The 21,229-nt window shown below is 39.7% G+C and overlaps 3 protein-coding genes across 7 annotated transcripts in view; 1 reads left to right on the forward strand and 2 right to left on the reverse strand.

Moving 5' to 3' along the window:
• The window catches only part of Slc38a6 (solute carrier family 38 member 6), a 66,636-nt gene extending 61,937 nt beyond the window's left edge, over positions 1–4,699 (reverse strand). Inside the window, exons 1-3 of one of the 3 annotated variants that reach the window (XM_029566652.1) lie at positions 4,489–4,569; positions 4,114–4,194; positions 3,220–3,350 (exon numbers count right to left, since the gene is read on the reverse strand). In XM_029566652.1, the coding sequence (XP_029422512.1) occupies positions 3,220–3,293 (74 nt within the window). In that variant the 5' untranslated portion in view covers positions 3,294–3,350; positions 4,114–4,194; positions 4,489–4,569. Of the gene's footprint in view, positions 1–3,219; positions 3,351–4,113; positions 4,195–4,488 lie in introns of all 3 variants that reach the window. The other 2 variants (XM_029566651.1, XM_008839481.3) reach the window with 2 other exon arrangements.
• A 24-nt stretch (positions 4,700–4,723) lies between these two features.
• Trmt5 (tRNA methyltransferase 5) lies at positions 4,724–12,162 on the forward strand. Of its 3 annotated transcripts, XM_029566648.1 has the most exons (6): positions 4,724–4,844; positions 5,716–5,791; positions 6,489–7,138; positions 9,387–9,511; positions 10,970–11,615; positions 11,914–12,162. In XM_029566648.1, the coding sequence occupies exons 2-6, from the start codon at positions 5,784–5,786 to the stop codon at positions 11,979–11,981; spliced, it is 1,497 nt and encodes a 498-aa protein (XP_029422508.1). In that variant the 5' UTR covers positions 4,724–4,844; positions 5,716–5,783; the 3' UTR covers positions 11,982–12,162. The 3 variants fall into 3 exon arrangements, with proteins under 3 accessions (XP_029422508.1, XP_029422509.1, XP_029422510.1); XM_029566649.1 differs by lacking the exon at positions 5,716–5,791 and having other exon boundaries at positions 4,775–4,894; XM_029566650.1 differs by lacking the exons at positions 4,724–4,844; positions 5,716–5,791 and adding an exon at positions 4,848–4,974.
• A 7,240-nt stretch (positions 12,163–19,402) lies between these two features.
• Mnat1 (MNAT1 component of CDK activating kinase) overlaps positions 19,403–21,229 on the reverse strand; it is a 205,722-nt gene continuing 203,895 nt past the window's right edge. Inside the window, exon 8 of the mRNA XM_008839486.3 lies at positions 19,403–19,818. Coding sequence (XP_008837708.1) covers positions 19,698–19,818 — 121 coding nt within the window. The 3' untranslated portion in view covers positions 19,403–19,697. The remainder of the gene's footprint in view (positions 19,819–21,229) is intronic.

A 21,229-nucleotide genomic window follows, 5' to 3' on the forward strand; every position in this document is an offset into this window, starting at 1 on the left:
TCTCTGTGAATTCAAGGCCAGCCTGGGCTACATAGTGAGTTGCAGGACAGCTGGGGCCACAGGGAGGCCCTGCTTCAAAAAGACCAAAAAAAAAAAAAAAAAGTAAATTGCTTCTAATCCAATACAAACCCCATAGTTTTTGAAAATTTCTGACTTGTGCATCAACAAGACAGGGTCTCCCTGTAGCCCCAACTGGCCTGGAATTTGTTATGTAGACCAGACTGGCCTTGAACTCACAGGGATCCACCTGCCTCTGCCTCCCAGAGTGCTGGAATTAAAGGCATGCACCACCATGCCCAGACAATACTTTTTAAAAAATATTTTATTCATTATTTTTATTTTTATGTGTATAAGGGTTTTGCCTGCATGTAGGTAAGTGCACCCATGTCCTTCAGTGCCCTTGGAGGTCAGAAGAGGGTGTCAGATCCCATGGAACTGGAGTTTTCAATTACTGTATATTCTGTGTTAAAAGTATGTGCTGTACTCTTAAGATTGGCAGTGTAGTAGCTTGTTTACACAGCTTTACCATGAACGTGAGCTGTGTGTTACACTATGACATTAAGACAGCTACAGGATCACTAAGATTTAACAGTAGTCTAAAACATGCCATGCAGGACTTGAAGTTGCTTTTCATTAATTCAAAGGTTTGGCTAATTAAAAAAAAAAAAACTTTATGTATTATTTTTATTTTATGTGTATGGTATGTTGCCTCCATGTATATAAGTGTACCTGTATCATGCAATGCCCTCAGAGGACAGAAGAGGCTGTCAGATCCCCTGGAACTGGACTTACGGACTTGTTAGCTGCCATGTGGGTACTGAGATTCAAATCCAGGTCTTCTGCAAGAACAGCCAGTGTTCTTAATTGCTGAGCCATCTCTCCAGCCCCAGTTTGGCTAATTTTTAAAAACGGAATTTGGTTTTCATTCATTTATAACTTCAAAAACTATCTTATGGGGCTGGAGAGATAATTCAGTGGCTAAGAGCACTGACTGCTCTTATAGAGAACGTGGGTTTCTCAGCACCCACATGGCAGCTAACAACCATCTGTAATTCCAGTTTCAGAGGATCCAATGCCTTCTTCTGATCTCCATAGGTACTGTATCACATGGGTGCACTTACACACATGTAAGCAACACACTCACACATAAAACAAAAATAGTAAATAGAAAAGTAAAATATGAAAATTTTAAAAATTTAATTCAAAAAGGCTTATAGAAGGATATAAAAAGTTTTCTAAGATTATATGATGGGTTTGTTTTAAGCTACTGTAGGAATGACTTTTACTAATGGACATAATCTGGCCTAATGACTTTTAATTAACTGCAGCAAAGCCATGCTCTTGGATCTGATCAGGGCATCTCTAGGGCAACCTCAGTTTGGTATGCCACCCAAAAAATAATGAAAAAATGTGGGTATGCTTGAGAATTTACATATCAAAGTGCTGCAAGCAGCACCTCCACCCATTGGAAACAGGAGAGGTTAGGAAGGAATTGAGATCTTGGATGACTGTGAACTAGGGATGAAACGACCAGATGGTCTGTGAGGATTAAGGGTGGAGCCAAGACTGAACTTGTACTTCCCCAATGAAGCTGAGGAAACTGTTCCTGGAACTCTGTTTCTTTTGCTGTGTGTGGTAAGGATACACGGTAAGGATATAGACGGCTCTATCTGCACATGTTGAGGGGACAAGAAAGATCTGTTGGCACAGTTCTGGGAGTCCAAGTGTTCTAAAAGATAGCTAGGAGAACTTAATTTAACAGCCAGTCTATTTGTTCAGGTGATTATGATGTTGGTGTAATAAATACCAAAAGCTACATGTGCTAACAAGAATCAACAAGTTAAAAAAACTTAAAACATGCTGGATGTGATGGTGCACACCTTTAATCCTAGCACTCAGGAGGCAGAGGCAGGCAGATCTCTCTGAGACAGAGGCCAGAGGCCAGCAGCCAGCCTGATCTATAGGGGCTAGCTGGGGTTACAGGGACATACTATCTCTAAACAAACAAACAACAACAAAAACAATGTAAAACTTAAAGCACAAAACTGTAAGCTACGGCTAATTTACTACAGAAAAATGATTTTTTATAAATAGCATAGCCTAAGTGTTTAGAAGTCTACACGGTGAACACTAATGTCTCAAGCCTTCACATTCTTTTACCACTCACTGACTCAGCCTGAGCATGGCTCATAGCAACATTCTATACAGGTATATTATTTTCACACAACACTTTCACTGCATCCCTTCTGTTTAGATGCACAAATTCCATTATGTTACAATTGCCTCCAGCATTCACTACAGGAATATGCTCTACAGACCTGGGGCCTAGGGGCACCAGGCTGTACCACAGAGTGGGGGGTGTATAAAAGCTTTACCATCTGGGTTTACAGATCTATAAGGATCTATACAGGATCACCCAACAATGACAGCCTAGTGCTATACTTCTTAGAACTGCCAGCCATGGCCACGCCATTCTGCAAAGCTCCCCCCATTTTGGTTAAACAATGACAATACCAAGACTAAAGCACTTTGGTTCCCAGAACTAAAGTAACTTGTTTTTCTAGATTCTTGCCCTCCTTGCCCTACCAATCCCAGTAACTGTTAACTACAAGGGGTATTTATCGATCACCTGACATTCTTTAACCCACTACTCATTTTATTTCCCTAGCTACCTCTTGTAACAGCCAACCGCCTACCAAAATATGAAAATGTTTAGTCCCCTTTGCTTTCTTTTTTCCTGCCCTATAACTACCCTAGTCTGTAGGCAAGTGAGCTCTTGACACCAGAAATCCCCTGTGCAGGTCCTTTCCAGAATAAAGCCTCTGCTGTCGTAGGGTCGCTCTTTCCTTCTTGCTGACGATGTAAGAACTCATGTTCTATAAGCAGTGCATTACATATGTGCATATGTATGTTATGTATGTATGTATGTAGCATTCCTCCAAACTTAGATTAGCAACAAGAATAACAATACTAAAACCTCAGAAAGAATCCAACAGAAATGGCATAATAGTAGTTTCTGAAATCTAATTTTCTTTTTGAGGCAGGGTCTCCCTGTAGCCCCAGCTGGCCTAGAACTCACTATGGAGACCAGGCTGTCCTCAATCTCACAGAGCCTCTTGGAAGCCTCTGTCCCCCAAGGTATGTGCCACAACACTGGCCCCCGAAACCTACTTTATCAAAATGAAAAAGTGATGACTAAACTATGAAAACAGGCCTCACCTAAATCCAAGGATGCCAGTGTTAGCCATCACATAAGCTAAGCCAAGGATCCCACTTCCCATGATGGCGTTCATCAAATTAAAGACAGAGAAGCCAAATGAAACTCCTGGGGATCCCTGTCCATGAAGTTCCTGTAACCACAATTTAACAGTGTTAAATGTTTGAATCAGTTAAACTCTGTTAACAATTAAAACAAAAAATCACCAACAAGTTATGCAGAGCCCAAAGCATTTTTGTGGATTTGTAAGACACTAAGCTGCCCTACTTTCATCTCGTTTCCTTCTGACCTATTGGTGCAGCTCCAGGAACCTAGTTTTCCAGGCAATTACCTCTTCCAATACCAGAGCCAGGCAGGTAGGTTTCAGGAGGAGCCACCACCTGTCTTGTGACTGACTGCTGGAGGTGAAGATAGGCTCTGGGTGGAGACTGAGAGAGGGGTCAGGACCTCAGCTCATGTGATTCCTGAAGAATCCCCAAGTGGGCTTGGACGGCTGTCCACAACTGTCCCTCCTCAACTACAACAAGTGCAAAACGAACCTCTATTTATGCATCTAATGAATTAAGTTCACCCAACAGGGAGGATAGTCAGAAATATAACAGAAGCAAAACCGCTACAACTGTCGGGAAAAACTTTTCAACTGTTACAGACCAAGAATTGAGTTAAAAAGTGGACTATCCAGACTGGGGCTGCGGTTCAGGGGTAGAGCACTGGTCTTGTATGCACAAGGCCCTGGGTTGGACCTTCAGCAACTAAGAGGGGGCGGGGACCGCAGAGTGCACAATGCTCACTGCATGGGCTTTAGGTTTGTTATTTAAAATGCTGAGTGCACGTTTACCAGACCTCTCTAATTATTCACCGACAGGGGCTTCCGCATTAAGATACTTATAACTCACCCTTCCCCTATCCCATGATTAAGTGCAGAAAAGAAACATCTCGTGATTCTTGCAAAGATCTCATAAGACTAGTGGAGAGAACTGGAAGGCGACAAAGACACAAACAGCAGTGAATCACAAAACCCTGACGGGGCACATCCCGTCGGTGCCCAGGCTCCACTCTGGCACCGGAGCGCGCCCCTTTTCCTGAGCTTCGCTCGGCGGAGCGCGCCAGGCCGCTGTCACGTTCCGAACGGTAGCTGGCTCAGCTGAACCTCGACTGCCCGGCTCCGGCCGCACCCCAGGGACCATCCCCTCCTCTCCGGGTCTCCTTTGGCAAACACTGGAGAGTAGTAGGAGCGCGTCGATGTCCCGCCGCCAGCCAAGCACACTTACGTTGCTTAGCAACGGGCTCCACTCTTCCGCCGCCGTCTCCTCGGGCTGCTGGGCAGAGATATACCAGCCCGGCTCCGCCAGGATACTGCCCCGCGGCGCCTGCATGCTGCTCGGCGGCCACCTACCAGGTCTAGCTGCGAGCCCCTGCTCCAGCTCCGCGCACCCGCCTGAGCCGCGCGAGGGGCGGAGTTAGTGCCTTGGCCATTCCGGGTTCCCGTACCTCCCCGCTGCCAGGAAGAGAGGAGCAAGTCCACAGGGTCCGACGGCGCGCTCCCTCCGCGGCCCTCGGTGATGACGTCATCCAGGGCTAGCCCAGCCTAGGGAAGACCCTTTTCCAAGTCCTACCGGAGCATGAGGTGAGGGTTCTTGGTCCTCAGCCGCCTCGAGCGACGCCAGACTTGGAAAGGTGCGGTTGGTGAGGTGGGGTTGCAGTATCCAGGATGATGCGAAGGTCCAGACGGTCCCGCGGTGGAACCCGGCTACCAGGTGCTGCTCTGGAAGCCGCGGGGTAGCTCACCCCGACCCCGCCCGGTGCGGAGCCCAAGCGGGACTCCTGGGCAAGATGTCTGCGTCGGACGCTAGGCGAGGGTTGGGGTGTAGCTCAGTGGTAGAACGCTTGCCTGGCAAAACCAAAAACCTTTTCATAGTGTTTAGTCACATTTTACAAATGGAAAATGGACACTCAGATTCACTTAGGATTACCTAGTAAAGTATTAGTGTAAAGCTTAACTTCGTTGTTTTATGTTATAGGACCCATCCCCTTACAGTTGCTTGGTATTTTAGAAGACAAAGTGAATAACCGATACTGTGCTTAAAACACTCAGTAAAGCCTCCTCATCAAAATAGCGAAGCCTTTAGGTAGCAGGCGAGACACGTGACAAAGTGTGAATGACAACCTAGCAATATACTGAGGTCATTTTTCTTGGAAGGTCTCTTGTATCCAGGACGGCCTTGAGTTTCTGACCCTTCTGCCTTCTCCTTGGAGTGTGGGAGTCAGAGGCCTGCACCACCACGCCCAGCTTATGCAATGCTGGAAACTGAAAACCCATTACTTCCTGTGTGTATGCTAGACAAGCACTTTTTAACAGAGCTGCCCCTAAGGTCATTCTTAACCAGGTTTTCTGTTTTTGAGACAGACTCTCCAAACATGTAGTCCAGTCTGGTCTTGAACTTTCTGTATAGCCAAGAATACCCTTGAACTCTTGATCCTCCTGTCTACCTCCCTAGTGCTGGGATTGCAAGCAGATACCACAACACCTTAGGTGGTGCTGAGGATAGACCCCAAGGCTTTGTACATGCTAAGGTAAGCATTCTTCCAGCTGAGCTACATCCCCATCCCTTAATGGAATTTTAATCCCTTCCGAACCACTTCCCAGCAACACAACCTTGGGTGAATTAGTCTACTTCTGAGTCTTCATTTACAAAGCTCATTTACATACCTTATAAGATTGTTGTCAACACATCACCTGATACAATATCCTGTAAGAATATCCTAGTAAATCTTGCCATTAGTAGCATCATATGTAATGGCCATTTCATTTAGAGATGACCCTTTTACTCAAATTTCATCCTTCCAATCCTATATGCATTCTGAAGAAAAGTATAGCAGGGAGTTCATTGGGTGTAGGGAGGCTGTTGAACCACTGATGCCTCTGTTCCAACAGCAGGTGGATTGAAAGTGCATATTTACTATTAAAACTGACAAAAGTCATTCTGTCCTGGAAGAGACTCTATACTTCTACACACCATTAAAATTTTTTTGTCAGCACTAGTCAGGTGATTCAAAAGAGAATTTACATTTTTATTCTCAAAAGCCATTGTGGGGTGTGGTTAATCCCAGCACTCAAGACAGGCAGGTGGCTCTCTGTGAGCCTGGTCTACATACTGAGTTCCAGGCCAGTCGAGGTGGCATAGTGAGACTCTGTCTCAAAAATTAAATGAAAGCCATTGTGAATGTGCTCATTTGTAGCTTTATGTTATCTTTTGATTATTTTTCCTAGACTTTTATGGAAGCCATTTGGATTCTCAAGAATTCTACGAGTAGGAGGGTGCAACCCCACTGAGTCAGTATCTCTGTTTGCACTGGCATGGACAACACAGGCCCTGAAGCTTAGGAAAGCACCTGATACTTTCTTGTTGGATCAAAGAAAAGTTTTCTCAACCATGACAGAAATCGCAAATAAGAGAGACCCTGAATTATTTTCACCACCCTCTGATGTTCGAGGAATGACAAAACTTGATAGAACAGCTTTCAAAAAAACAGTCACCATTCCAGTGCTTAAAGTGAGGAAAGAAATAGTCAACAGGTTGATGCGAGCCCTGAAAAGAGCAGCACTGCAGCGCCCGGGTATAAAGCGTGTGATTGAAGATCCAGAAGATGAAGACAGCCGACTGATTATGTTGGATCCCTATAAAATGTTTACTCATGAATCCTTTGAGAAAGCAGAGCTCAGTGTTTTAAAAGAACTTGATGTCAACCCACAGTTATCTAAATATAATTTAGAACTAACTTATGAAAACTTTAAGTCAGAAGAAATTTTGAAGGCTGTGCTTCCTGATGGTCAGGATGTGACCTCAGGATTTAGCAGAGTTGGACATATTGCACACCTGAACCTTCGAGATCATCAGCTACCTTTCAAGCATTTAATTGGTAGGTATAGTCCTGCTCATGTACTAGAAAACAGGTAACAAATTCTAATTTGAGTATTTTCAGGGTTTTTCCCAAATGCTAAACTACAGAAGCAAGGAAGCTTCTCATTGTAATTTTAATTGAATCTTGAGCAACATACCCCTTTTTGAGGGCCATTTTGAACTACCCTATACTTAATCACAGCATTGGTACAGGCTTTTATGGACCCTTTGCTGTAAACAAAGTTCTTTTTCATACAAAAGATGATTAGGGGGCTGGAGAGATGGCTCAGCAGTTAAGAACACTGGTTGTTCTTGCAGAAGACCTAGGTTCGAATCCCAGCACCCACATGGAAGCTAAAAACTGTAACTCCAGTTCCAGGGGATCCAATGGTCTCTTCTGTCCGTGGGCATTGCATGACACGGGTACACTTACCTACATGCAGGCAATACACTCATACACACACAAAAAAATAAAAATAATAAAAAATATTAAAAGACGATTAGGCCTTTGGGACAAAGTTAAGTACTAGGTTTCATAAATTTGGAAGTTTTATAAATAGATACACAATGCTATTTACTTATAATTGGTTCCCTAAGTAAGCCTCTTACTATATAGTACACACTTAAAAAAAAATGGTTTTGGTGCTTGTAGCCTTTAGAAACAATGCTTATGCATGTCCTACTCCTGTGACTCTAAGGAAACCCAAGGCCTCTATTCTTTAAATAAGAAAGAAGACTAACCAAAATCATACTTTGCATAAATATTTGATGTACACTCATTCTGCACATTACTTCCAGCCTTAAAATATAGTACTCGGTATTTTGCTTGGATAGTTTATAACTGCTGTTAGGTTTTCCTTGTGTTTTTATTGACCAAAGGCATTGGTAATGCATAGTGGTAACATAATAGTTAAGCAGATCCTTATAGTGTGGACTACGTACAGATCTAAGGTGTGAGTTTTCATACAATCATTGCCTCACCTAACTCAAGCATTCTTTGGCTGTTCCAATTTTTTAATCGCTTATAAAGAGGCAGTCAGGGGTTAAAAATATAACCTTTCTGGCTGGGGATGTAGCTCAGTACAGCAGTAGAGGGTTTACCAATAAGTTGAAGACCCTGGGATCCTTCCCTAGCCCTATAATAATAATAATAATAATAATAATAATTATTATTATTATTATTATGAGGATAAGGAGAGTAATTTTAGTTTTTAATGTGGAGTCTCAGAATTGCTTTTAATGTTTTCACATTTCCTCTTTTAAAATTAACTTGTGCCTTAAAAATTGAGTTCACGCCGGGTGTGGTGGCGCACGCCTGTAGTCCCAGCACTTGGGAGGCAGAGGCAGGCAGATCTCTGTGAGTTCAAGGCCAGCCTGGTCTACATAGTGAGTTCCAGGACAGCTCAGGCTACAGGGAGACCCTGTCTCAAAAGGACCAAAAAAAAAAAATTGAGTTCATATATGTTAGGCAGAACATGGTGAGAAGGCCATTGCTTGAGTTCACTGATTTCATCATCTTTAGTGTCTAAGTATGTGAGGAAACTTAGATTCTGATTATATTTCAGCATAATTATTCAGTACATTTTGTGAACTTACAAGTGAAGCTCTTTCCTTATGTAATGAGGTGCATATAGATTTTTGTACAATTTTAAAGTGCTGACAAAACGATAAAGACTCCCTTAGGATGTATTTCCTCTTTGTAGCTTTTCTGCTATAGTAAATATTTGACAAAAAGGACAATTGAAGTAGATGAACATTTTTAATTTAGGTAAGACCCTGAAGTACCTATTTCCCTTTGTTGTCAACATTGTTTGCTGACATAAGTTTTCAAACTGGAGGCATATGTTTAAACCCATAGTAAGACAGGCATTTGGTTTGAGGCCAGTGGGGGCAGGCAGATGGTTTTGCTGGTGTTTTTGAGACCATTCGTTGTCAGGTCCTCACAGCTCTTTATCCATTCTTTGTGAACTTCATATGGTCAACCTTTTTGCTTACTTCTGAGTATATTTAATTAAAATATGGAAAAATAATAGACCCAATGTCCTCATTTTTTTTCTGGTAAAAGATACCAATACATTTTTATATGTATTAGAGGCATTCAGACATTAATTAATCTATTCAGTTTTTAGAATCAAATGCAGCATTGTACACACCAAGTACAGGTTTTATTTGTAAACCAAAAGAAAATGTAATTCAGTTCTGTTTAATATTTTCAGTTTAATTTTGCAAACGATAAGCAATATTTATTATGAATTTTTATCTTTCAGGCCAAGTTATGATTGACAAAAATCCAGGAATCACCTCAGCAGTAAATAAAATCAGTAATATTGACAATACATACCGAAATTTCCAAATGGAAGTGCTATCTGGAGACCAGAACATGCTGACCAAGGTACACAGTGTTTTATTGTTGTCTCAAACTGAATAGCAAGACTAATGCTTAGGATCAAGATAGATGAGAATGAGTAAAAATATTTATCATACCCAGTATTGAAGTGTATATAAGAATGTGAGCAACTCCTCCTGGAGCGATGACTCAGTTGTTAAGAGCACTAACTACTTTTGTAGAGGACCTGGGTTTGGTTCCCAGCACCCACATGGCAGCTAACAACCATCTGTAATTCCAGTTCCAGGGGATCCAATGCCCTCTTCTGGCTTCCATGGGCATTGCACACACAGGGTATATTTACAGACATGCAGCCAAACACTCATACACATAAAATAAAAACAAAAATTTAAAACTAAACAAAAAAGAATGAGCAACTTATATAGGATAATATTGACAATAAAGAGGAATTGGTTAAATTCTGTTATAATGGTATATTGAAGTAATCTATCATTAAAGATTTTTTAGCTCAATATTTGTTAAATTGCCCATTGACAATTTTGGTGACAAAGCAAGTTGTAGGACAGTATGTTTAAAACAGTTCTTGAAGCATATTTCAGCTTTATGGGCAGCAACTTCTAGAAATATTTCTAACCGTGGGACCTTAACATGGCCCAAAGAATCTGATATGGTCAGGAGGGGAAAATATGTGCAAATGTAAAATTAGGGCCCTGGGAAACAGAAGAAAGATGATATTTTTTAGGAATTTTCTAGTTTTGATTCTTTGTCCATAAATATTGGGCTTAAAATGATGGCTGAGGTCACAGTTCATGACCATAATTTTAGCTTTATGTTTCCTAATATATTGATGATATGACCTAAAAGAAATACTACCAAGTCATAGGTTACTTTTTCTCAAGACTTAACTTCACTGTATGCATTTTGTTTACCCTCAAAAACTTAAACTTTGGAAATAAAGATGAGGTTAATTCATTCTATAGAATACTAGCTCTAATTTATAGACATAAACATTTGCAAATTCAAGTACTTGTCTAAAAGCATAGTAGGATACCTTACATTTTAATGATACACTATCATGCCTCCCTTTTGCAAACAAACTGTGGAGGGCTGCTTGCTCGCTGATTGGAAGTGCGGCACAGCATGAAGATGTGTAGTGTGTTGTTCCAAATGATTGGTTTTTGGTTTTTGGTTTGTTTCTTCTCCATCTGGTGACAGAAGCTCAGTCAGTTGACCTTTCTGAAAAATTCCTCATGTGATTTGGAATCAATTTCATGGCCCTTTAAGATTGTAGTAGAGAGCTATTTGGCAGTGGAGAGCTTACTTTTCTCATGCAAAAGGTTAATGCAAGATATTAACTGGCCCCAGGAATAGTATAAACACCAGGATTGTAATCCAAATGTCTTTAGATGTAATGTTTTCTTCTATAGTAGTGACATTTACATGTATATTCTTACCTGTACATAAATCCAATCAGATTAGCTTAAAACTGAATATCCTTTTCAGGTTCGAGAAAATAACTACACTTATGAATTTGATTTCTCAAAAGTCTATTGGAACCCTCGTCTCTCTACAGAGCACAGCCGTATCATAGAACTTCTCAATCCTGGAGATGTTTTATTTGATGTCTTTGCTGGGGTTGGGCCCTTTGTCATTCCAGCAGCAAAGAAAAACTGCATAGTATTTGCCAATGATCTCAATCCTGAGTCTCATAAATGGCTGTTGCACAATTGTAAATTAAATAAAGTAGACCAAAAGGTGAAAGTTTTCAACTTAGATGGGAAAGACTTCCTCCAAGGACCAGTCAGAGAAGAATTAATGCAGCATCTGGGACTGTCAGAAGAAGCAAAACCCTCGGTCCACATTGTCATGAACTTGCCAGCAAAGGCAATAGAGTTTCTCAGTGTTTTCAGGTCCCTTCTGGATGGGCCGTGCAGCAGGGAGCACCTCCCCACCGTGCACTGTTACTGCTTCTCCAAGGATGGTAATCCTGCTGAGGATGTTTGTCAGCAGGCAGGAGCTGTGTTAGGCATTTCCTTGGAGGCCTGCAGTTCAGTTCACCTCGTAAGAAATGTGGCTCCTAACAAGGAAATGCTGTGCATCACCTTCCAGATTCCTGCTGCTATACTCTACAAGAACTACATCAGTCCAGGTGAGCAATTTCTGGAGAATTCAATGTAAGTATACCTGTCCTGTAACTCTCTTTGGGATGAGTGTGGGTATGTATTTATGAAATTCAGAAGTAAGGAAATTAAACAAGTTCTAGTTATTCTGATCCATGACCCCTTGCCACTCAGTTTAGAATGTTCAGTGTGGTATGCTTTAGTTTAATACAAGACTTGTCTTGTTAAAATAATAAATCCATAGCAATGTTCTTACTTTCTCTAGCTTTACTAAATTTAAAATCTTTTAAGAATCATCATTAAAATGGGCTTCTGGATTTGTTACAGAGAACTATGAAGATCGACCTCTTAAACGACAGAGGACAGATAATGTCTTTTCAGAAGAAAAAACATAGACTGCATCAGATTCTTGGTCTGAAATGTTTTCTTCATCTCCCCACTAGACTTTATGTAGGGAAATATAATTTGTATGATTGTATAACATTTTAATATTCAAATACTTTCCTATTGAGCCCTTATGTTTTGCTTTTATAAATTGATTATTACTAAATTAAAATTTAGTTGAAATAAGTCAAACTGTATGTAATACTTTGTGTTTTCTTTTCGTGTGTGTGCACCAGGGTCTCACTATGAAACCCGGGCTGGCTTGGAACTCTTGATCCTCCTGCCTCAGCCTCCCAAGTGCTGAAATTTCAGGCATGTACCATCATTACTCACCATAGTTTTAAATTCCAAGTTATATGGGCCAGCAGGAAAAGACACTTGCTGCTAAGCCTAATGACCCAAGTTTGATCCCTAATTACCCATGTAATGGAAGGATAGAACCAGCTCATGAAAGTTGTTCTACATGAGCACCATGGCATGCTTGTGTCCACACATGCACACAAAGTAAATAAATAAATGCAATTTAAAATTTTAAATTTAAATTATATTAATTATAATCTAAGTTATTCTATTTTTGTTGGATAAATGTACTTTGATACTGTGCCTCTTGGAAAGCTAATTTTTAAAGGTAGAGTAAATGTACGCTGCTTAACTACGAAGGCATTTAATACCACCTTGTAATTATTCTTAGTTGAAGATTGTAATGGGACTGAAGACTTGGCTCAGCAGTTAAGCATATACTGCTCTTGCATGGGACCCAAGTTTGGTTTCTAGCCCCTACATCAGACAGCTCACAACTGCCTGTAACTCAAGCTTCTGGCCTCCATGGAACATACATATATACACAGACATAAATAAAAATAAATCTTTTTATTAAACATAGTTATTTTATGTAACTACTTTTCTATCAATTATTAATATAAAAGTAATAAAAAATGATTTGGATCAGGGACAGAAAACTATGTTGTACAGGACAAATCCAGCATTCCAATGGTTTGTATGGCTCGTGACATGAGGATTTTCTTACAGTTTCAAATGATTGAAAAATAATTAAAGAATTAACATTTTGTGACGTGAAGATTGTATGAAATTTGAGTTTCAGTGTACATAAAGTTTTATTGGAACCTATCCTTGTTAGTTTGGGGCAGTGGAGTGGAGCAGTTGCAACACAGACCAGATCTTGAGGGGAATCTCATCACACTGCTGGTTGACACACTGCAGAGACACAACTGTTACACAACAAACAGCATTTTGAATGCCATGCACATAGCCAGGCTACGAGTTTTTGTTTTTTAATTTTTTGGAGACAGTCTCAAACTGTAACTCAGTCCTACCCAGAATTCACTATGTAGCTCAGTCTGGCCTTGACTCACAGTAGTCCTTTTGCCTCAACCTCCCAAGTGCTAGGGTTACAGGGGTGAGTCACCATGCCCATCTTCTCAAGTTTCATCTTTTATTAATAGTGCATACTCATTTTGTAAAGACAAATGGGCTTTGAATGTTGTGCTTTGAAAGCACAGTAGGGTGTGAATTATTTTTGATACAAAGATGGACGCCAAAGCATCTATATCTATGCAGAAAAACTATAGTATGCTTTGATATTACCAGACGAAGCACTTGTCATAGTGCCCTCAACTCACAGGTAACTCAGAAACTTGCAACCAAAATAACAGGATTTCTTTATAAAATAAAAAAAAAAAAAATGAGGCTATGACCAGAGTAAATCTCCAAATGATGTTTTCAGCTGAGCAAGGGAAGCCAGTTACTGATGATGAGTTAATTATGTTTGAATGCAGAACTGAAGAAATATGTCCAGAGAAAATAAGTTTGTTTTGGAGGATTGGCCTTTTGGCAAGAGCAATCGCCCAGTTAGGAACACTGGGCAATGTCAATAGGGAATCCAGGAGGTAAATGATTCGGAATGGTTCTTTGACTCTTACTGGGCTGACAGATGTTACTAATACTGTGCAATTCTTGTTTGAGGCTTTGCAACAAGGCTTGAAATGACTGAAGAATGGGCCTCCATGGCTGCTATATGTGGAACAGCTATGAATGAAGGAGTTGAGAAAACACTGTCCAACTAAAGTAGAACTTACCAAGAAATGTTACTATAACTGATGTTGGCAAAAAAAGTTTTAAAAACGTGGAACAGAAAAGGGCTTAACTGGACAAATTTATAAAACTTACAAAAATGTAAGGAATTTAAAGTCATTCATTATATTACTCAGCAAATACCCTGTGAAAATATTTGAGTCTATCATGTATTACTCAACCAGAGTATCTGATAAACTTTGCCTTGGGTTTTATCAGAATTGCTAAATATTCTGACTTACATCACCTAATCGATTCATCAGGAGTAAAGCTGGTAATTAAAAAAAAATATTTTTTTAATTATTGTTGGGCAGAGGGGTGCGAGTGCCATGGAGCACATACGGAGGTCAGAGGACAACTTCATGGAGTTGGTTCTCTCTACCTTTGTCTGGGTTCTGGGGATTGAACTCAGGTCATCAGACTTGCATGGCAAGTGCCTTTATCTTTTGAGCTATCTCACTGCTCTAAAGGTTATTTTTTTAGCTTGATTTCCATCCAAGACAAATTTTTTTTTCAACAAGAACCACTCAAACATTCTGGAACTCTGAATAATCATAGAAATAAACTTTTGATGAGGACTTGGTAAATTTCTTGAAGGGTTTGTGAAACACATCTGTACTAGTAAAGTTATTTACACAACTGACACTTGAATCAATATCCTTATATATTTCTCATGCTACAATTAATAAGAGTATTTCATTTACATACAAATTAGAAGAAGCTAATTTTCTCAGTTTTTCTAAGTTCAATATTTTGGGGGTATTGGTATAAGTTGGTATAAGTGCAAAGGAAATTTCTCCACTTCAAAATCTTATTTAATTGCAGGTAAGGAGCTGACATCTAATCTTAAATTAGAATTGATTAATGTGCTCTGTAATGACATATTAAATGGCAAATATCAAGGAAAGAATCTAATACTCTTTAAAAATGTCCCCCAACTCCTCCCAGAAGCCATTGGTTACCAAACAAAAAGTGCAGTGTCAGGCATGGGAATACTTCTTCAGTTGTTAGTTAGGGGGGTTTCAGAGATCCCTAAAACAATACAGGCTATTGCCATTGGTCTTGGCTTCCCACCAGAAGTGGATGGTAAAACCTGTCGCTGAAGATACCGTACATTTTGGTCACATAGAGAAAGAAAGTTGGTAGTGACCTAGAGGCTACTATCTGTGCTGGCTAGCTTTCATAGTAGTACCCAAAGGTTGCTATGTGGGCTGACAAGGGAGAAATGTCATCACCACTTTTACCCAGCTGTGAACCTGTGAACTACAATAATAACTGTGTGGCAAGATATGCCCATGGGTGTGATAGTGGCACAAATGTTATGGAGGTAACCAATTGCTTTCCAATAGGATTTAAGGCCCACTCCAGAGGAGAAAATGCATGCCTGATAATATTAATCTGGCCAAGAGCCCATTGCTGGGGAGCCTACAGGCCCCAAGGGTGAATCTACTATTCTGTGAAATGGACATAGATTAGTACAGCTCTCTGACCTCATCAGAGAAGTTTCTTTGAACAGTGGATGGTGGTTAATATAGAAACTCACAACCATTCCATGTACAGAGAATAAGTGTTAGCGGAGTACTTAGCCACAAATAGAAAAAGATTAACCCCATTCTCCAAGGCTCAGGGACCATTGTGAAAGAAGGAGTGAAAAGACTACAAGAGCCCGACGTTGGCTAGGACTGGAGCAAAACAGTGTCTTCTGGACATGACATGACCACTGCACCCATGGACTCATAGTAGCTGTGGTGGTTTTCACACAATCAAGGCAGCCATTCTAACATGGAGCAGCGAGGGGCTCAGAGCCCCCACCCCTGAGAAACTATTGACAGTGGATGGCTTCTTGGGGAGAAAGAGGTTGTTTAGTATGGCCTCCTGGGAAATCAGCCATGCTCCAGAGTATATGGCCCCACACCTAGAATTATATAGGCAACACAAATTGGACTCAGTGGGTTATTTTTTTTTTAAAGGGGGTGGGGACAAAGTTGGAAAGAGGTTAAGGTGAATTGGGGAGGAGTTAGGAGGACTGGGGTAGGAATATGATCAAAACACATTCATTGTATGAAATTCTCAAAGAACTAATAAAAATATATTTAAAATGTGATTTTAAATATCACAGGTGATTAATATGGTAAATGTTCTAGTTTCAATTTTGTTGTTTTATGTACCCTTACAAAAAGTGACTTAGGGAAGAAAGGACTTTATTTCAGCATACAAGTTAAGGTTATAGTCCATCCTTGTGGGGAAGTCAAGGCAGGAACTCATCAGCACATCTTCAGTCAGCAGGAGAGAGAAATGAATGCATACGAGCTTGCTTGCTTGCTCATGCTCAGCATGATTTCTCCACTTAGTTTAGGACACCCCCCCCCAGCCTAGGGAATGGTGCTGCCCACAGTGGGCTGGGTCTTCCCACATCAATTAATGAAGACAATTCTCCATACAGAAACACCCAGAGTCCAACACAATGTAGAGAGTCCCTCACTGAACCTCTTCCTAGGTGATTCTAGGTTGTATTGAGTTGACAAAGCTAATCATCTAGTTCATAGCATGTGTTTCTGAGCTGAGACCAATACTTACCTATGTGGAAAGATAATTTTAGATCTCCTATTAAAGGCAATGTTATTTTTAAAAGCATTACAAAATTAATGATTTTTGACTTTATATTTACTACCTGGACCCCAATCAAGATAATAAATTACAAACTAGAATGTCTTTAGAAGCTTGGCAGATAATGTGTGTAAGTGAAGGTGATATAATAATAAGAAGCAATGGGAGGTGGTAAGTGGAAGTGTGGGTAGAATAAGTGTACAGAAGTGATGAGTTAAAGTCCTGCTTTGCCATCTGAAAGCACTGAATTACAAGTGATTTTGAAACAACCCAGGTAATATACATTGATATAAGGTTAGGAAGTACAAATGCATTTTCACTCATACGTGTTAAGTGACCTCCACTTAGTCATCCCATAATTAAACAAAATATGCAATATGGCTGTAATTGAAAAAGAAATACTTAAATTCTTCTATAAATGTTGAGTCTCTCCCCCATTCACTCAGTCTAAATGAGAGAACCTAATTATTTAAATCCAAGCTCACCTCAAACTTCACTGATATAACATGGATTCTTGATGAATTCACTAGAAAATCGTAGATGAGATACTCATTGATATACAATGTCTATATTTTGTAATTCTTTGATAAGTTTTCTGCCACCTACATGGATTTTGAAATCAGTATTAGGCTGCTGATAGCTTAAGATCGCTTCTAAGAGCTCTTGGATGAACTATTTATTGAGTCAAAGAGCACTATCGAATAATGCATCTTGTGATGCACATGTATTCCATGTCCCTAACATCTGCTTACAATAATGTAGTTAGTAAAGTCATTTTCTAAAAAATGACTTTCTGAGAACTCTCAGGATTACCAACAAGGTCATTCAGTTGAGGCCATTTATATCCCACGAGTTTAGATACTTGCTCTGTAAAAATTCCTGAAAGTCTTATGACGTGTCATCACCAAGACCTGGTTTTAGTACAGTTGTTCTTATGCCTGACAGTTCTCTCTAGACCACTGCCTCTGGAGCCTCACCACTTGGGCATGATTACTGGATCTCCTATTTTTTTTTAATTTTATTTATTATTATTATTTCATGTGTATGAGTGTATTGCCTGCATGTATGTAAGTACACCCATGTCATGCAATGCCTGTGGAGGTCAGAAGAGGGTGTCAGATCCCATGGATCTACAGTTACAAATGGTTTAAGCTGCCATGTGGGTGCTAGAATTCCAACTTGGGTCCTCTGCAAGAGTAGTCAGTGTTAACTGGTAAAGCATGTCTCCAGCCCCTGGAGCTCCTGTTCTGAAGGTGTATTATTCCTGACAAGTTACTTTACATCTCCATCCATTAAAATGGGAGGGATACTAGGAGCCCTGTTTGTAAGGATTAGATAATACACAGAACATAAAATGTAGTGCCTGGCACATAGGCACATAGTAGTTAACTATTATTTCCATCCTGGTAATATAAAATGGTATACTTGATTGTGTAGTTGAAGGATTTGTATATTCTGTCTCTCAGAAGTCACTGGGAGGGTGAGAGAGAATATAAATCAATTTAGAATATTCTCAGAGTTTGTTGGCAGAGGTTTTTGTTCTCCATTCCATTTGCTCTACCAGCACTGATTAGCTTCTAAAGCAGAAATAAAATAAGGCTTGAAAGCTTTTGAAACATTTGATTAATTCGTTCATCAGCTTTAGATAGTTTCTGCAGATAAATGCAGCAAAAGTTAAATATAAGTTCATTGTTACCACTTCTTTCATCAGATTTACAGGTTGGACTGAAGAGCATGAATTCTTGGTTGGAGAACATCTAATCTAAGGAATATGCTATGCACCCTGGTAGAGTATTGTTAGAATTGGATTTGGATTAAAAATTAACCTGTGCTCTGATTCTGGCTTTGTCCTGATTTACATATATAATCTTGGCCTACTCAATCATCCGATGCCTTGATTTTCTCATTCATCAACTGTAGTGGCACCTAGCAAAGAAGTGTGGTATCAGAAGATGCAATGTACTCTTGAAATTAATTGCTCCTTAGTGAAATAAGAGAGAGGAGTTACATATGATTATTACACCCTAATGTAACCACAAATTCACTTAACTCTCCACCCACAAAATTAACATCTGTTGTGATGGAGATTTGACAGAAAACCCTTTAATTTCCTTGAGAAACTGTCCCATATCCACTGGGCTAAGAAACAGACTCATACAAGGTTGACTGCTACACAGATCGATTCTATCCTCATCCACACTCTTTAAGCAAAATCGTGAGTACAGTAAAACCCTTTGAAGTTTTGATGGAAAACTGCATTACTCTACAACTTATGAACAGAAATTTCACTTAAAATGTACCTTTGCCAGTCTCAACATCTCATCATAAAATGAGCTTACGTTGGAAGTGAAAGGTGCCATTGAAGTATTAAATTTTATTAGCTTACTTCTTTGAATTTGTCATTAAAACAGGCTAATGCTCTGCCCTGGTTTATCTTGAGCATGGCTCACAGCTGGGAACCATATTAGGTTTGCCTCACTTTCCACTACTCAAAACAGGCACTGAGTTCTTAATATTGAGGGCTGCCATTATCACAGGTCAGGTTTAACTTGCCACAGCCTGCTGGTAGGAGGGAATATATCCACTTGTATGGACTAGTATTAAGAAGACATTAGAAAAAAAGTTTTATGGGAAAAAAATAATAGACTTGGATAAACAGTAAATGTTGTAATCAAAATGGCATTTTAAAATGTGTTCAAGTAAAACACTGTAATAGGAGAAAAACCACAAAGCGTACTATAAAGTCAAGCTTTATTTTAAAAAAGATTTTATAAGTCTGTCAACTCCATACATAGGCAAATTATTTCTTTTCAGTCAGATGAGGCTCAATGCTTCAATATGTCTCTGAAGAACAGAATTCTTCGCCCCCATATTTCTCAACTTAGTTCTGAATGTTACAGATGCCTAAGCACAGCAGCTAGAGACAGTGCCATGGTGCAGCTGCATATGGCTGTGATTTTACAAATCTGCTTTACTTTTCTAGCCCCTTAGTTTGGCTCCAAGGTCCAAATCTTATAGAGAAATATGAGTTAACTGGGCTGCCAGAAAAGCCCACTGAATGCATCCTGTAGTGCTCTGTGGCAAGCAAGAGAAGACGTGTAGCCACCAGCAAGGTCCTGTGGAGAGGCAGCTCTGACGTGGTTTAAATACCTAAAAGAAAACAGAAAGTGGAGCATTGGCATGAACATTTACAAAGCAAGAGTAGAACTGATCCCAACTTTAAAAGGAACTCAGATTGAAATGTTCAGGCTTTTATAAATGGATCATTACCTTTCAAGAGAAAACACGCCAACTGTATACATGGATTGCCAAAAGCAGTACTAAGTTACAAAGTACGGTACGGTTTAAAAATAGTCCTGAAAGTGTAAAAATAATACATTTTGATTAAGTATTAAAATGTGCTTGTTTCACAATTTACAGCATTGATATGTTGGCTATTGTTAGACATCTAACTAACACTCATCTTTCAGGCATGGTCTTAATACACAGCATCATGATACTATTATGCCATGAACATTTTTACATAAATGCTTTAAAACAAACCCTTAAGTACCTAAAACAAGTGGAGGATGGAAGAGAGAACAGTTGAAAATAACTTCAATATTCCCAAAAAATATTGTCTAAGGAACCCTTTGAAAAGTATGTGTCCAAGAAATCACTGAGACTGAGCCCGAGTTGAAAATAATGACTCAAACGGTAAATAGAGAAGACTTTTGAATTGATCTCAAAAGATAGTGTAACAGACAATTTCTCTTCAATCTCACAGTGTTTTTTAAATACTTTATTATTTTTATTTTATGTGTATGAGTGTACTGCCTGCATGTCTGTAAGTGCACCTGTGTTGTGCAATGCCAGTGGAGGTCAGAAGAAGGCATCAGAGCTCCTGAAATTGGAGCCACAGATGGTTGTTAACCACCATTTGGGTGCTGGGACTTGAACCCGGGTCCTCTGCAAGAGCAGTCCATGCTCTTAACTGCTGAGCCATCTCTCCAGCCCAATCTCGCAGTGTTTTTAGTAATGAAAAATTTCTGCCTTCATAAAATAGACAAAAAAGGCCTAAAAAATAAGACAGTTCTACCTCTCCCCTAAAGAGGGACAACTTGTTAGCATGCCTATCGCTGCTCCTGGGAAACAAGTATTTCCAGCTTTGCTCTAGTGCCTCCTTTGGAAAACCACAGTCTCAGGAAATAAAGCTACATCACCCGCTTTTAGAATTACAGGTATGACAAATTGAATAAATCAGGCAGCAGAACATTTTAATAGCTTGGAACCTTTTCTACTCATTCATTCAAACTTCCTGTGTGTCAAGATCTTAATACATGAGCAACTTATTATTTCTAACATAACAAAAGTCAGTTATTCATCTGTATCCATGTTTAATAAGCTTGTATGATTAAAAATATATAGCAATCTAAGAGACCAAGTAGAAAAAGCTGTCAAAATAAGACAGGTCAAGCTCCTGGAATTGGCTATAATTTATTCACACTGCCACAAATCATGGTATTAACTCAATTCTTCACTTCTCTGCCAAGGTGAAAGTCAAAGTAGAAAGGAAATGAAT

The sequence above is a fragment of the Nannospalax galili genome, unplaced genomic scaffold (genome assembly GCF_000622305.1).
Source record: "Nannospalax galili isolate Female #2095 unplaced genomic scaffold, S.galili_v1.0 scaffold336, whole genome shotgun sequence".
NCBI lineage: Eukaryota > Metazoa > Chordata > Mammalia > Rodentia > Spalacidae > Nannospalax > Nannospalax galili.

What these genes read in the sequence shown, in the direction of transcription:
- Trmt5 (XM_029566648.1), top strand. An exon ending in ACCAGAACATGCTGACCAAG is followed by an intron (nt 9,512 to 10,969) that starts GTACACAGTGTT and finishes TATCCTTTTCAG; the next exon opens with GTTCGAGAAAATAACTACAC. An exon ending in CAAGAACTACATCAGTCCAG is followed by an intron (nt 11,616 to 11,913) that starts GTGAGCAATTTC and finishes GATTTGTTACAG; the next exon opens with AGAACTATGAAGATCGACCT.